The sequence below is a fragment of the Equus quagga genome, chromosome 7 (genome assembly GCF_021613505.1).
Source record: "Equus quagga isolate Etosha38 chromosome 7, UCLA_HA_Equagga_1.0, whole genome shotgun sequence".
Taxonomy (NCBI): Eukaryota; Metazoa; Chordata; class Mammalia; order Perissodactyla; family Equidae; genus Equus; species Equus quagga.
In genome coordinates, this window is record NC_060273.1 from 17,299,369 (window position 1) to 17,316,351 (window position 16,983).

Consider the following 16,983-nt stretch of genomic DNA (forward strand, 5'->3'; position numbering starts at 1 on the left):
TTTGCAGATAACTCTGTTTCATGGGTCAGTGCAGAAAACTTATGGATTTTGGGCAGATATATGGTGCACCTATCATTTGAAGAAATTATGAAAATTAGTCCTATAGAAGTAAGTTGGGGAAGTACCTTTGCATGTCCCCGTTACTGATACATCTGGAGTCAGGCGTATTCTAAACCTTTCGTGTTCAGCCAGTCAGTCACGGTGCTCTGGAAATTGGACACCCGCCTCAGCCCCAAAATATCTTGAACCTCTAAAGAAAACTTTGGAATGTCACCCGTCAGATTGTGTTCTAGTATAGAAGAGCTAAGAAAAGAAAAAGAATTGTGGACAACTAAGATAGCTCTGATGTGAGCAGATGTGATATAAAGGGTGTTGGCTCTGAACCAAAAATCATTTAAGCATATTTTTGTACTCAAGAAAGGCCAAGGACAATAGCTGTAAAGTTTCCAGTCTCTGGAAGCATGAACCCAGATCAAAAGCAACGTGGATTATTAGCCACTTCTATTGATAGCTACTTGAGCATGAGCAATGATTGGATTCTAACTCTCGAGTTTACAGGGAGAAATGCACATGTTTTAAGCTTACTTAACTCACTGGGCAGCCTGTCTGTCTCCTTCTCCTGATGTGGACACAATGACACTAAAATCCCTTGGACATCATGATTTTGGAATGCAGCCTCCAAAGAATGCTGCCAAAAGGGAAGCATTCATAAAGTTTGGGACTTGCCTCCAATTTTTTTTTTTTTTTTTTTTTGCTGAGGAAGATTTGCCCTGAGCTAACATCCATTGCCAATCTTCCTCGTTTTTTGCTTGAGGAAGGTTAGCGCTGAGCTAACATCCGTGCCAATCTTCCTCCACGTTATATGTGGGTCACTGCCACAACATGGTTGAGAATGATGTAGGTCTGTGCCTAGGATCTGAACCCGCGAATTCAGGCTACCAAAGTGGACCGTGCCAAACTTAACCACTACACCATGGAGCTGGCCCTCCTGCCTCCAGTTTTTATCATGTGTGCCCTGGCTTTCTTCTGGCCAGTAAGAGAAGTGTTTGCATCAAATGACTGGCTTGTTCAAGGACCAGTTGACCCAACTCTGTGTGGTTATTATGAAACCAGAGGCAGAACTAGGTTCCTCTTAAGGTGGCTGGAAATATTTCAAACGTCTTTCAATGTTATAACCTTCAGTTATAAAATGGATTAAACCTCCATTTTACTTTCCCAACATTGAGTGAATTTCGGGAAGTAGATAGAGGTTAAATTCTTAGGAAGCTGGGCCCCTAGGGGAAATGTCTAAGATCAAGAGCCCACTTGCAACTTTTCTTCACCACCTAAAAATGTAGAGAAAGGAGGAGAAGCTACAGAGCACCAAGACTAAGGGGGAATTTTATATGGACAAAGAGTACATCCGTGAGGGAGAGACAACTGTGAGTCCTGTAGGCACAGAATAGTAGTGGGTTGAAATACAGGAGACTTCAATGTGACACCCTTGGGCATACGGGCAAAAAGTGAACAAGAATGGAAAGACTCTGACTAGCGTAGTTAGTAAAGCTGACTATAAATATACTTGTATCTTACAAAGAGAACGCACTCTTATTCATCACTCGGGGGCCATTTACAACCCAACTCATCTATTACAAAAACCTCTGATTCCCCTGAGCAGAAAATTTGTGGACCACATTCTCTGACCTCAGTATAACAAACCTAGAAATTAATGTGCAAATATGAGCTTTAAAAAAATTCAACTGGTCGGATATTAAAAAAATAATACCTTCCTAAGTAACAGTTGGGTTGAAGAGGAGACCAAAGCATCAGTTACTGACCATTAGGAAATCACTGACAATGAGAAGTGGGGCTCTGGGAGGGGGCACCGCACAGACCGCCAGGGTGGGGCTGCACGGAGCCGCCTTAGCCCTCCTCATTGATCTTCCTGTCCTTGTCCACCAGATTGGGCTGTTTATCAGCTATGACAATGCTACCAAGCAGTTGGACACAATTTATGACATCACACCTGAACTGGCCCAGGCATTTCTGGAGAGGATCAGTTCCTCCAGCTTTGACATGAGGAATACCTCCACCATCCACAGGTAAAGGGCGTGGGCTCTGGGCCCTCAGAGCTGTTTCCTAAGATGCAATCTAAGCGTCAGCTTCCTGTGAGCAGCAAAAGTCCCCGGGAAGGAAGAGAGGTGGCTGATCCATCTCTTTGAATTCTCACGTCTCTGTGCATGTGAGGGGAGGTGTTTCCCCAAAGAAATACCCTTCGAAGGACTTATGAAGTGGGCAGAGAGGGACAAATGCTTTCAGAGCATCTCCTCTGTGCCAGGCATTTTGTGCTAAGATTCCAGCTCTGAGCGTGGAAATGGAACATTTTAAATACTCAGTACTCCATCCATTCCAAGATAAATGTGTAACTTCCATTAGGTTGGGTTGAGTATTGGAAATAGCTGATGGGTCCCTATATTTGCAAACCCCTTATTATCCAGACTTTCAGGTGAGCAGCCCAGGATGTGATCTGCTCTAGAATGTAGTGATTGTAACGTGATCCCCTGGACCCATTTCCAGCAGGGGAGGGCCAGGAGCTGTGCAGGGGTGATCCCAGACAGGGTTTGAATGTCAGGGGGAGGGAGCATGGAATGGGGAGGGGTGGTGAGCACTGTTTGGCCATCTTCTCTCCATCTCCCAGGAACTTGCTGTCACAGGGCTTCCTCTGACATCACCATATGACCTTACATTTTTTCAAAGAGTCACTGGTAGGGAATGTTCTCATATAAAACGATTACACCTTCTCCCCCATCTCTAGTAACTTTCAGCCATCAGCATGGGTCCCATTTTTCTATATTACACAAAAAGTAGCTTAGTGGTTAAGAACATGGGCCTGGAGCCAGACTTCCCGGGTTTAATCCTGCCTCTGCCACTTGCAAGTTGTGTGATCTTGGCCGTGTGAGTGCACCTCTCTCTGCCTCCGTTTCCCCATCCGTACAATGGGAGATGATAATCTTCTGCCTCATGAAGGTCGTTGTAAGGATTACACACACCTGACATTCTGTGAGTGCTCAAGAGACGTGATTCTTAATGCAGTTATTGATTTTCAGTCTTCACTTCCCCTGCATCTTCTTTTCTCATCAGACACATTTTCAAAGCCTTTTCCTGACCTGGTTCCTCTCCTGTGGACATGCCCGGGCGTGTCAGTGTCTTTCTGAGAGGGTGGAACCAGGTTGAGCATGGTCAACTAGGTGGGCCAGCCATGCTAAGTCAAGTAGATTTTATACTAACTCTAAGAGCGTCCATTCATGAATGCTTGCTTAGTGGCCACCAGGACGTGTGTTAATCAGTTGGTGTGCCTCTTCTCATTTAACTCTTGTACATTCCTACCGTCATCATATTTATTATGATGTGCTATGATGAACAAAGCAACCCCCCCCCCTTTATTAAAGGCTCAGAAAGGCAAGGCCACCCTGTACAGTAGTACAGAGTGTGCACTGCACAGCTGTGTGCAGCAACTTTGCAGAGAAGTTAAGTAGCTTGCTGGAAGTCAAACACCTAGCAGAGCTGGGCTTCAAACTCCAGTTGGCCTGAAGCTATGCTCTTAACCACTAGGTATAGTGCTCCCAGCTAGACCAGGGTTCAAATCCCACCTCTGTCCCTACATTGTTCTGCCTCCTGTCTTCCTCTTTCCTTTGAAGTCATCATTTGGGGGTATAGGTTATAAAGCATCCTGGAACTAAATCTCTGCCTCAGCGAATCCCTCAGGCTGGACAAACCCCTTATCTCCACGTGGAAATGGGGAGTTTTGCATGGCTAACCAGCATTGTTTCCTTGTGCCCTTTACCGCCCCAGGGGAGAGATGGCCTAGTTAGATGGATCCGCATTTAAGTCCAGCTCCACTGCTTGCCTTGGGCAAGATCACTGAGTCTCAGTTTGCCCTTCTGTGAAATGGGGCTAACAGTCCACCTACCTCCCAGGGTTGTTGTGATGAGAGAATCTGGGTAAAGGGCTCAGCACAATACCTGGTACAGCACTTGGTTCCCACTAGGGTGGGGCTGCGGTTGTGGCCCCCAGCCCTGGGGCCTCTGCCAGCTCCCTTATCTTCTCACACAGGCTGGGCCTGCTGGTTTGTTTCTACGGAGACCTGGAGTTGCTGGACGCCGCCATGGCCCAAGTCCGCCTTCACCAGATGATCAAGTGCAGCCGCCTGAGGGGCTTCCAGGCCGGCGTTCAGAAGGTGCAGACGGGACCCAAGGCCCGGGGGCTTCTGCCTCAGTTTCACTCCAGAGAAATGGGGATGACAGTCTCACCTGGCCTTTGAGAGGACACGCGTGGGGTTAACCTGAATCTAGGTCCAGCCGCAGCAGATGGTACTTCTAATACTGGATGAGTATTTTCCGGCCACGGGGGTAGTAGCTGTGGCAGCCCTGACCACGAAGGTCAGATCCGATTAGACGTGAGAGAACCCTCTGGGATCATCTAGGTGGGTAGTTCTCAAACCTGAGGGTACATCAGAAGCATCCAGAGGGCTTGTTAAATACAGTTCACAGGGCCCCTGGCCCAGAGTCTTTGATTCAGGAGGTCTGTGGCGGGGCCTCCGAATTTCTAGCAAGCTCCGGGAGAGATGCTGCTGCTGCTGGTCAAGGACCACACTGTGAGAAGCACTGCTCCAGGGCACCCCTTCAATTTACAGAAGCGGACACTGAGCGCTAGGGAGAGGCCGTTCCTGAATTTGGAGAACCGGGAGTTGGGACGGCCATTTCTTTCGCTTTTCTCTGCTGCCCCCCAGTGGCCATTTCAGTATTGCCGGGAACGCCTGCGTGCACGCGTCTAAAATGAATGTATTCTTCCTACAAATTCAGGTGTTAAAACATGAACTCTTCTCAACTGTTTGTACAGAGTTCATGTTACAGTAAGTGAGTTTATCATCTTCTCTACCGGAACCAGTTGGGAAACATGACTCTAACTAGACAGGCATATTATAATAAAATAATTCAGGTGATCACAGAAATGTGAAAACATGTGTAAGACATAATTTTAAGTGAAAAATATAGAGCAGAAACTTGCACTTACATTCATATTACAACTAAGAAAAAACTACATACTGTGGTTTCTAAAGTCTATAGGGTTTATAAAGGCATAAGAAATCTTGGAAACATGCATGCCCAGCTACTAATCCTAGTTATTTTTATGAGGTAGGATTTTCAGGAGACTTTTACTTTCTTGTTACTGTTGAGAGTTACATTTACACAGATTATATATTATCATGAAACTCCCCCTGGATATTTTATGAAAGAAAAACAGCCATATGTATGGATACAGAGTTCAAGGTCACAAAAGGAAACTAGAGGCTGTGGGATTGTGGTGGAGTTATGGGTGAAGTGAGCAAAGTTTCTTTCTGCCATGCTTTAAGGTTGATTTCATAGCGAATTAATATTTAAATGAAGCACACAGTGAACTTGCAGCATATCAAGGCCAAGGCCAGGGGAGGTGGAACTCTCAGAGGGGTTCTCATTGTCTGGGCTTGGAGGAGTCCCCTCTCCGTTGGATGGGGCAGGGTGGGGCAAGGGTGTTGTGGAGTCCTTGCATCCCAGCATGTAGTCAGAGGGAACCACTGTCCTGCTTGCTGTTCACGCTCATTCCAGCTTGCATCCCTTCTAGCTCAAAGCTGACCTCCTGGACATTGCCACAGAGAACCAGACCCTCAATGAGACTCTGGGCTCTTTGTCAGATGCGGTTGTGGGCTTGACGCACGATCAGCTGGAATCGCTCTCCCCTGAGGCTGTGCACGGCGCCATTTCTACCCTCAACCAGGTCTCGAGCTGGGCCAAGAGCCAGGTCATCATCTTGTCTGCCAAGTACTTGGCCCATGAGAAGGTCAGTTGGAGCTTTGAACTCTTTTTTAGTGCCCTGAGACCCAAGGCCCAGTTATCCGCACATGGCGGACGCAGCCAATCAGTAAGAAGATAGTGCCGAGGAGGACTACCGGGGTTCAGATCCTTGCTCTGCCACTTACTAGCTGTGTGACACCGGACAACTGGCTTAACTTCTCTTTGCCTCAGTTTCCCTATTTGTAAGATGAGGATAACAGTAGCACCTACTCCACAGGATTGCTGCAAGGATTGTGTGAGTCAGTACCCAGGAAGAGGTTCGAACAACACATGCCCTAGAGTATGAACTCAGGGAGGGGTAGCTGTCTTTGAGATGCTGAGCAATGTGTGGCATCCACCCCAGGATTTCCTTGCTTGTTGTTGAGGCTGTGAACGTGTCCCTCATCCTGGGATGAGAGATAATGCTCTTTTCTTCCAGTCTTGGCCTGAGGGAGAGAATCATCCCCACGGAAGGTCCTGTTTGGAGGGGACAGGAGCCTTAGTCCTTGTTCTTGCTGCTCCTGGGGTGGGAAATGAACTGTTCTCCTCGGGAATTAGTGTCCCTGTGCCAGGCCCAGTAGAAGGAGCTCCAGAGACTTCACCCCTAAGCGTTTTGATGTCCCGCTCTTTCAGTTTACACTCCTATCCACTTCCCAGGATGCCAAATGGCTCGTGAGGATTGGATTGGGACCAATACCAATATGAAATAATAGCAAACATTTATTAAGCACTTACTGTGTGCCACTTCTGTTCTAAGTGAGTTAACCATTTAATCTTCCCAACAACTCTGTGAGACCAGTAGTGTTAGAACCTTCATTTTCCAGGTCATTCATGGGCAGCACAGAGCACATAAGGGAATTGCCAGGGCCACGTAAAGGGGACACAGCTGACATTGAACCCAGGGCATCTGGCTCCAGAGCCTACTTGAGTAACTTCCATGCAAACTACCTCCGTCATGGCACCATGACCATTGCACACTCATTCTCACTTTCTGACTCAAGACCAAGGCTAGGCCATTCTTCGCATCCCTTCTAGCCTCATGATGACTTTAGCTTAAGGTTTTGCAGCCCTTCTGTTTGGACTGGGGCCTCATGGGCCACCTGGACTGTTCTCTGTGATTTTGACTTTAGGGAGCTGAGGGAGACTCTCCGGTCCCCTCCCAGCCTGGGACAAAGTGGCTTGTCTCTTTCCTAGTATCCAACTCTTCCTACAGAGGGTTGAGGCGACTTTTATTAAGAAGCCAAGAGCTCGAAAGGTCTTGCCTTCTTTGGGGACAGGAAGAGACTATCCCTTCCAAGAGAATAACTAAAGGAAACCACTCAACTGTCTTCTTGTAGAACCAAGGAATGTCCCTGATTATAAGGAAAACCATCTAGCATCTTCACTCCCAAAGAGGGAGGGAAAAAAACAAGTAGAATTTCTGATAGGGTGGCCAGCTACAATCATATTTGTCATAAAATATCAGACTTATATCTTTAAATGTTTATTTCAACTCAAAGCTTCTACAGGTAGATAGATGAGCATGGGGTGACAGAGTGAGAGAAGCAGGCTGTCTCAAGGCACTGTAAGAGGGGTGCGGCTGGATAAACTGAGAGCCCTGTGACCTACCTGAAGGGGTGGCTGCTAGCCAGTTCTTGCCCATTGTTGCCAGTGTAGGCCCAGTATTGCCTCATGTTCAGATTTTTTTTTTATAGAACAGAAACTCAAATCTGGATTTTTATGGCAATTCCACCGGTTTTTAAATCTGTCAGCTAGTTCAAATTAAACCACAAAAGCTCGTTTCCTGGCCCCTGTGGCGTGTGGGTGATGCTTTTTGGTATTTGTAATGTGGCCTCGGATAGCAGAGTAATTCCCCCAGCAGAGTAGTTACCACGAGTCTTGTGTTTTGATATTTACCTCTCTTTCCTGATGGAAGGAAGGAAGGTCTGGGAGGATGGCATGTGTCTTGCCCACCTTGGTGCCCCTAGTGCCCATCCTGATACCCAGCATGTGTGGGACTGGTAAGCGTCCGAGAGGTAACAGGCTAGAGCAGAGCCTCACCCTCCCTGTGGCCGGTCCTCACCCAGGTGCTGTCCTTCTACGGTGTCAGCCAGATGGGCGTGCTTCTGGCTGGGGTCGGCACCCAGGCCTTCTATGGCATGGACCGCAGGGACCTCTTGCAGGTCCTGAGAAGCAGCATCTCCCTGCACCTGTCTGACTTGTCGCCTGCCCAGCAGCAAGGTGTCCTCAGCAAGGTGAGAGGAAGACGTGTGGTCCTCGGCCGCGGGGCTTGCAGAGCATGCGGTTTTGGGTCTGGGGAGTGGGCTGTGACTTTGGGCCATCGGCTCTGGGCTGGGGTTAGCTCTGCCTTTGGCATGGGTTTGTCCAGATCAGAAGAATGTCTTCTCCCAATACCCAGCTTCCCTCCTTTCCAGAAAGAGCCCCTTGGGTCATGCTGCATTACTTCCCAGACCCTGTTCTCTCTCTAGCCAGTCTAATCTGGAAATGCTTACAAATGAACCCTGAAGTTCCCAGAGTGCTTCTGGAAGCCTCTTCCATGTTGCAAAGTCATGTGTGTATCCTCTTTCTCACTGGGCAGGGGTGTTTTTGGGGCAGCCTATTCTATCAGACCTGCTGTATGCAGTTGCAAAATCTGCTAAGGAACCAAACACAAGAGGTTTGGCCTGAAACACCAACGCCAGCATCTGCCTCCAGAAGACAGCAGCATGGATGGCGAAACTAAAGAGCGTGGGTTTCCGATAAGACAGACCCGAGCTCGAATCTGACTTAGCGACTTTCTGGATTGCTCACTGAGCCTCAGTTTTCTTACCCATAAAATGGGGATAAGGATAGCCCTCACATCACTGGGCTGCTGAGCAGGTCCGATGGGTTTTGTTGCCCGCGAAGCCCTTGCCACGGTGCCCAGCTTACCCAAACTCAGTGCTCCTTCTACAACGTTCTTACTGTGTCTCCTCTCACTTTGGCAGATGATCGAAGCAGGAGATGCCACCTCCGGTGTTGTGGAAATACAAGGGGCTTTCTTTAAGGAAGTGTCTCTCTTCAATTTACGGAGGGAACCCAGATTCAACGCTACAGCCCTAAAGGAAAAGGAGCTTCGCAGGAGTCAGGTGTGAACACGAGGCCCCCAGATGGCACCTGGGCCTCTGTCTCTCTGCCTTGGGGGAAAAGTCTGTTTTCAGGTTAATTTGGTGGAAAAAAAAAAAACAACCCTTATTTCTGTGTGATTCAACTCAGGAGGCAGAATAGCATAGTGTTAAGAAGTTAGACAAGACCTGAGCATGAATTCAGGGGTTGCCATTTATTAACTTTGGGGTCTCTACTTCCCCTCACTTGGCCTCAGTTTCACATGAAAACTGGGGATAATTTCTCACGAGAATCAGTGAGATGAGACATCTGTATACCACCTGGCACGTGGGCAGTGTGCTATAAATATTAGCGGTTATGATGTGTGAAGTGAAACGCTGCCTGCTCGGGGGTTTGGGGATGATCGTGGTGTGGAGGCCAGTGCGCTTTCTCAGGACCTTTCCTGCCTTCTTTTTCATTCAGCCCACTCTTTGTTTCATTCACTCATCAAATGTTGGTGGAGCCCTTGCCCCCCACGTGCCAGATGCTGTTCACGGTGCTGGTGCTGGGGACGCAGAAGTGAACCAAACAGAGAGGAGTCGCTGCCCTCAGGGAGCTTCCATCCTCGTGAGGGTGACAGACAGTTCGTAAGATTAGTAAGTCAAGTGTGTGTTAGATGATGATGGGCGCGAAGGAGGAAGTAAATCAGGGAATGGGGAACGTGGTTTGGAGGGTGGGGAGGTAGCCAGAGACGACCTCGCCGAGCTCAGAGAGGTTACGGGGGAGCCACTCTGTGGGTCCTCATGGGTACTGTGAGGACTGCCTCCACTCTGGGTGAGAAGAGGAGCTGGAAGAGCATCTGAGAAGAGACGTGATCTGACTTTTGTTTTCAAAGACTCTCTTGGCTGCTGCATGGACACTGAATTGAGAAGAGCAGGGAGGAAGCAAAGGGATCAGTTAGGGACTATTGACTGATTCAGATGAGAGACAACAGGGGCTCAGGCCAGGTGCTGGCAATGCAGGTGGAGACCAATGGTCAGATTCTGGATCCATTTTGAAGGTAATGGCAACAGGATTGGCTGTCAGATTGGATGTGGGTATGAAAGAGAGTGAGGCGTCAAGGCTGATGGTCCAATAATCTATTGCTGGCTAATAAACCACCTCCAAATTCAGCGCAGTAGCAATTGTTTTATTATTGGCTTGCATGGTTTCGGGGCTTCGTGCTCAGGGTCTTTCATGAATTGGATTCAGGTGGAGACTGGAGTCACCTGGAGACACTCATGTGTCTGACACCTGCGCTGGGGAGATGCAAACACCTGGGGCAAGGGGGTCTCTCTCTAAGCTGCATATGGTCTTTCCATGTAGTGGGCTGAATGGTGCCCCCCCCCAAAAGATATGCCACCCAAAACCTATGAGTGGGAATGTGACCTTATTTGGAAAAAAGAGTCTTTGCATATTCAATTCAGTTAAGGATCTCGAGATGAGATCATCCTCGGTTATCTGAGTGGGCCCTAAGTCCAATGACGAGTGTCCTAATAAGAGGAGAGGACCCAGGCAGCAGACACAGACAAAAGAGATTGGAAACACACAGAGGAGAAGCCACGTGAAGACAGAGGCAGAGACTGGAGTGATGCAGCCACAAGCCAAGGAATGCCTGGAGCCACCAGAAGCTGGAAAAAGATGGGGAAGCCTCCTCCCTTACAGCTTTCAGGGGGAGCCTGGTCCTGCCGACACCTTGATTGTGGACCTCTGGCCTCCAGAACTGTGGGAGAATAAATTCTACTGTTTTAACCCACCAGGTTTGTGGTAACTTGTTGCTGCAGCCTAGGAATTGAACAGTGTCTGGAATGGTGGCTTTGGGGTGGCTGGCCTTATGTGGGCAGTTGAGGGCTCCCAAGGCCTATGTCCTGAGGCAGAGCGAGCCAGGAAAAGCTCTGTCACCTTTGATGAGCTCACCTTGGAAGTCACGTAGTGTCACTTCTGCTGCACTCTATCTGTTGAGGCAGTCACGGAGGCCCCCCATCTTCAAGTGAAGGGGACACAGATTCCACCTTATCATGGGGTAGTGGTTCTGGAAGGTTCTAGAAGCGCATATCAGATGGAAAATATGTGGCCACTTTGGAAAACACATCCTGCCATCGATGCCTTCAAGACATTTTTGTCCCAGCAACTGAGTTAATGGAGTCGCCGTTCCTGAGTTGGGGAAGACTGTGGGAGGGTCCCAGAACTCGACCCTGTGCCCAAGGAGATCTCTGGGGCCACACACAGAGCGTTGGGAACCAACCTCCCCTGCTGCTCCTTTCTCCTGGGCCTAGCTGCACGTCTCAGATGCCTCTGCCTAATGCCAGCTCACAATTTATTCTGTTTGGGGAATTACGTTCAAAGTTTCAGAGTCTATAAAATAGACGAATGTCATGCTTGATCGCGTCTGCAAGTTAGGTGTTCTGTAAAATTACATTCCTTAAAACAAACGACTCCCCTGGCTCCTGGCTATTGTTCTCCTGGAGTGCCCGTCTGGAAGGGTTTGAGGGGAGTGCGTGCTGCCAGCAGGAGTTACTTCGCTGAGGATCCTTTCCAGCCCGTCTTGGTCTATTCACCTGTCTCTTTGGCGGTTGCTTCCTGGGATGCTGTGTGTTCAGGAACTAGCAGGTGGGCATGGACATAGCGGCTACAGAGGGTCCTCGACTGGCAGCGGCTTCATAAAGCCCAGGAAGGAAACTCCAGCCTTGCTGCCCAATGGCTTTGTTCCTCGTTGGCCTCCTGGAGCATAGGGAGTCCCTGAGGTGGGAGGGCACAGGCTCTGCAATTACTCGGTCACCATTCAAATCCCAGCTCTGCCGCTTAGCAATTGTGTGGTCCCAGGTAAGTAACATAGCCTCTTAAGCCTCCACTCTCCCACCTGTAAAATGGGATCAAGGCGTGCCTTCCCCAGAGGGCCCCCGGGCTCATCACGGTGAGCGAGTGCTCCATCGACGCTGGCATCATTCTCTCCCCTCAGGCCTTGTTCCTGTACGAGCTTCTGTCACAGACGACCAGAAGGCCCTCGGAGCTCCTGAGGTAGGAGAGTATAACCCGGCCGGGGGCTGAGGAGGCCTTTGGAGCCTTCTCCCAAGGAGCCTGACTTCCCAGGAGGAGAGTTGGCTTGTCCCGTCTGTAGCCCGTGTCACATCAGATCTGCTTTCTCTCGTGTCCTCTTTCCTCTCTCTTCCTTACCCCTTTCTTCTGCTGGGTCCCTTGTTTTGTTTTCTAGCGCAGGGCAGCTGGTCAAAGGCGTGATGTGCTCTGACATTGATGCCATGAGTGTGGACTCCTTTCTGGCCCATTTCCAGTATTTTGAGAACAACCTCTCCCTGCTTTCACCGTATCAGGTACCATGCAAGCAGTTTCTGCTTCTCATTCTCTCTCCCGACCCTGGTTGCTGGGCCTGGATTGACTCTGGCGTCTTGAGATATTTATATCAGGATTATTCAGATGGAAGTGATGACATGGGGTCAGATATTGAGCCAGAACTTCTCCAGTTTCTTTTTTAAAAGCTCCAAATACCCACGTCTCCACAGCCAGAGTTTCAACGAAAGGTTAGCCTGTGCTCAGATTGGAACTGTAAATACAGCTGGAAGGTGGAACGTTTTGCACGTCCATAACTATGCTCTCCTGAGACAGAAGGTCATTCCTTCATCTGTCATGCCTGTCCTTCCCGGGGGTAGCCTGCAATGGGAACAATCCTCTAAGAGCATTGCACTGTTTATTTGAAACTTCCATTTCCTAATGGTTATGGAGACTCTAACCCTTTGGGGACACCAGAGGCAGTAACTGACTTTTCACAGTATCTACGCCACTGAAAATGGGCCTTGGGAACAGCATTTGGACTTTGAATGCAAACTGCCAGCTGTGCAGAGTGCTGAGAGGGCGAGCAGGTGCATACACAGGACAGCTCCCCCCCGCTGGCCTCATTGCCTTTCCGATCTGAATGAAAAGTTTCCAAACAGTGAATTCTCTCCCTGACAGCAGGGAAGCGTAAAGATAGGCAGATAATCCTTTGAGATCATTAGAGGAATACGTGCAATTTTAACGAAGCTCTGTCATCCCTCAGATGGTCCACTCTATCAGTGGTTCTCAAATATGAGCTTGCTTCAGCAGTACCTGGAAGGCTGGAGTTGTTCAGTGGGGTTAAAGTTTCAGTTTTGCTACATGAGTAAATTCTAGAGATCTGCTGTACAACTCAGTGCCTGTAGTTAACAATATGGGGGGCCGGCCCGTGGTACAATGGTGAAGTGTGCACGTTCCGCTTCTCGGCGGCCCGGAGTTCACCGGTTCGGATTCCGGGTGCGGACATGGCACCGCTTGGCACGCCATGCCATGGTAGGCGTCCCACGTATAAAGTAGAGAAAGATGGGCATGGATGTTAGCTCAGGGCCAGGCTTCCTCAGCAAAAAGAGGAGGACTGGCAGTAGTTAGCTCGGGGCTAATCTTCCTCAAAAAAACCCCAAAACAATATGGTACTGTGCACTTTAGAATTTGTTAAGGGGGTAGATTTCATATTAAATGCTCTTACTGCAAAAACAAAGGGACACAGGAAGCTTTGGGAAGTGTCAAATATGTCTCTTGCCTTGATTGTGGTGATGGTATTATGGGTTCTGCGTATGTCCAGACTTATCAAATTGTACACATTAAATATGTGTGGTTCTTTGCATATCAATTATACCTTATTAAGACTGTTAAAAAAGACAGATTGCAGAGCCCCACTTGCAGAATTTCCCTTCTAGTAGGCCTGGGATGAAGCCTGGTAATTTACCTTTCTAACCAGTTCCCTGGTGAGAACCTTTGAACCATGTTAAAAGCCTTGCCCAAATAGGGAGTGAAGTCAATAACTGATCCAATGGATGGAGGCCAGACCCGCTTTGAGGAAGACCTACATGTTCGAGCAGGAAGAGTTGCCCCCCGAAGCTCCTTACCTAGACTCTCCCAGTTCTCAGAACCCTCAACTACCAGTTCATTTGAAAATTTACCTTTATTGTTTATATCTTTGCTGAAAACACACAATTATTATTTTTAAAAAAACCCAATAGAAAGAAAGTAAAATGTCCCCAGCAGCAGTGGTTCTCAACAGGGGACCATTTGGCCATATCTGGAGACACTTTGGTTGTCACACCTGGAGGAGATGCTACTGGCATCTAGTGGGCCAAGGCCAGGGATACTGCTTAATGTCCCACAATGCACAGGGCAGCCCATGACACAGAGTTATCCAGCCCCAATGTCAACAGCGCTGGGGCTGAGAATCCCTATTCCAGAGGTAACTGCAGGGGAAAGTTTGCTATTGACTTTGAGAGTTTTTGTGTTTGTCATGTTATTGCCTGAGTTTTCTCATCCATAAACTGGACACAGGAGTGGTACCTACGACATAGGGTGTCCTATTAAATAAGTAGACATATAGAAAGCACTCAGAACAGCGCCCGACACACCGAAAGCACAATCTGTGTTTGTTCTTATTGTCGGACTACGTTCCTCGAACCGCTTTGATCTTTCAGGTTAATTGTTTGGCGTGGAAATACTGGGACGTCGCCAGGTCCACTATGCCGCCCTTCCTCTTGGCTGCGCTCCCGTGAGTGAGCACTGGCCCCCCTTTCTGGCTCAGCAGTAAGACAGTGGGAATCACTTCAGCCAAAGTGCTCCCCTCCCCCTGGGTTTTGTGAGGAACCAGAGGTGGCGTGGAGAGTGCCTTTGACAGCTAAGCCCTTGAGAACCAGGATTAGACTCTGAGCCCCACATCGGTATTTCAGACAGACTCTCTTGCTTTTTTTTGTTATTTAAAAACCAATGGCAAAGTAACCCAAGCCTGAATGAGTTCCAGGGAAGCAGGTCCCATCTGCGCTGGCTGCACGGCTGGACCCAGGCTCCAGGCCAACCCCGGCTGCTGTGAGGACTTCTCTTGGGATGTCTGGGCATTCAGGCCTGGGAGGCAGCCCTGAGTTTTAAATGTGCTCTGGACACTATTTCTCTTTTTCTCTCTTTCTCTCTCCCTTCTCTTACACTTACTGTCTTCATTCATTCAAAAAATATTTATTGAGTGCTTACTATGTACTAATTCTCAGAGATAACTCAATTTTCCCCTTATAAGAGCTTACAATCTCATGGGAGGAAAATAGACAAGCCTGAAGCCAATTATGTCAAGTTGGTTTCGTTGATAGTGACGGAAACAATGCAGACTGGCTTAGGCAATAAAAGGCAATTTTCAGTTCAGATAACTGGGAAGTCCGGGGATGGAGTTTGGGCATGGCTGGATCCAGGGGCTCAAATGATGTCATCTAACTGTCTCCTGGTGCACCTTTCCTCTGTAGGCTTCTCTGTCAGACAAGTTCTTTCTCTGTGGTGGCCCCTGGGCAGATCCAAGATTATGTCTTCTAGTTTCACATTTAGGGAAAAGAAAGAGACTCTCTTCCCATCCTTCTCAGTAAAAGTCTTGAGTTTGACGCTCATTGACTTAAATTGGGCCAATTTGCTCTCCACGAACCAATCACTGGGGTCGGGAGGATGGGTTATTTTGACTGTCTTAGGTCTGTATTGCACCCCTGGAGCTGAGGATGAAATGGGCTCCACCCCTAACCACAAGGATTTAGAGTGCCAGGGTGCTTCTCCAAGAAAGCTATGTGCTGTTACCATGGGAAGGGGTAATGGGCACCAGACGCGGAGGAAGGAAGATCTCCTTCAGACTGGAGAGTCGGAGGAGAGTGGACTAAAGCTTGAAGAATGAGCGGGTTAGAGAGTTCAAGATGGACACTCCAGGCTGGGGCACAAGGGCTGTTCGGTCCAGCAGTGGGTGAGGGGAGTGAAGCGCTCTGGGGGACACATGGTGTGCACTGCAGGGTAGTTGGGAGGGACACGGGGCTGGTCAGATCAGGAAGGCTCGTGTTTCACCTGTATTCTGGCACAGCCCTCAGATTAATGTCTCAGGGAGATCATCACCACTACCCACATAGAGGACGGAATGCAGGGGACCCGGCTGGAAGGAGGGACACAGTGGAAGATTATTTCCATAACCTTGACCTTGGCATGGCTGTCTCCTTCCACTCATCCACGTCTCAGCTCAAATAGTACTGCCTTAGAAGGGGCTCTCCTGGCCATCCCACCATCATTGTCCTCTACAGAGCCATTCTGGTTTCCTCCTTACATTGATCACCAGCTGAAATGGCCTGGTTTATTCACTGGTCTCTGTGTTTCTTCCCCTCCTCAAAAGAAGCATCCCGAGAGCAGTGACCTGCCCTTCATGTCTTGTTCATGGTTGTAACTGGTGCCCAGCACAGTGCCTGGCGTGCAATAGATGCTCTTGGATATTTGCTGAATGAATGAAAGAATGAATGAATAAGACAGTGGTACTAGGAATGGAGAGGCAAGAACAGATTGGGGTAATATTAAGGACATAGCAATGATAGATTTGAGGATAAAGGGAAAAAGCAGTCTAGGATGGTGTAGAGAGGAAGAACGTGTGGAATGTGGTTTTGGAGCAGTCAGGTGACGTTAATGACTAGGCCACGTGGTGACTAGTCTTTCTCAACCTTATTTCATTGTTGCCTCCCTAAGGAGAAAAATTTATTTCTCCCTAATGAGAGAGATTACAAGGAATCAGATTTTGTTGAGCTTTGGTGGGTCACAAGTCATTGTCATAACTAAGATTTTTTTTGCTCCCTCCTTCCCCTGAACCAGTTTCTGCCCCTTGAGGGTGCTGTTGCCCCGACTGAGAACACACGGTCAAGGGTTTAGGGAAGAGTTCTGGGTTGGAGATGACTGAGCTGGGAATCGTTTCTCTTATTCTCTCCACTCCTTCTCGTCTTTCTTCCTCACTTTCTATTTTATTCGCTTTCCTCTTTGTCTCTTTCTTCTGCTCTTTCTTTTCCTTTCTGTTCATCTCCCCTCAACCAGTCCATCAGTCAGCATATATTTATGGAGATCTATTCTCTGATCAATGCTGCTGGGGCATAGAGGAGGAGCATGATGGGAAGTTTGTTTCCCATCTATAGAAGAGGAGCATTATGGGAAGTTTGTTTCCTGCCCATAGAAGAGGAGCATGGTAGGAAAT

At 48.5% G+C, this 16,983-nt stretch overlaps 1 protein-coding gene across 1 annotated transcript in view; it reads left to right on the forward strand.

The window, feature by feature from the left end:
• Positions 1-16,983, forward strand: part of OTOA (otoancorin) — a 60,957-nt gene that overhangs the window by 20,666 nt on the left and 23,308 nt on the right. Inside the window, exons 9-17 of the mRNA XM_046667574.1 lie at positions 8-108; positions 1,942-2,081; positions 4,093-4,216; positions 5,641-5,856; positions 7,916-8,083; positions 8,816-8,956; positions 11,911-11,969; positions 12,163-12,280; positions 14,438-14,511. Coding sequence (XP_046523530.1) covers positions 8-108; positions 1,942-2,081; positions 4,093-4,216; positions 5,641-5,856; positions 7,916-8,083; positions 8,816-8,956; positions 11,911-11,969; positions 12,163-12,280; positions 14,438-14,511 — 1,141 coding nt within the window. The remainder of the gene's footprint in view (positions 1-7; positions 109-1,941; positions 2,082-4,092; positions 4,217-5,640; positions 5,857-7,915; positions 8,084-8,815; positions 8,957-11,910; positions 11,970-12,162; positions 12,281-14,437; positions 14,512-16,983) is intronic.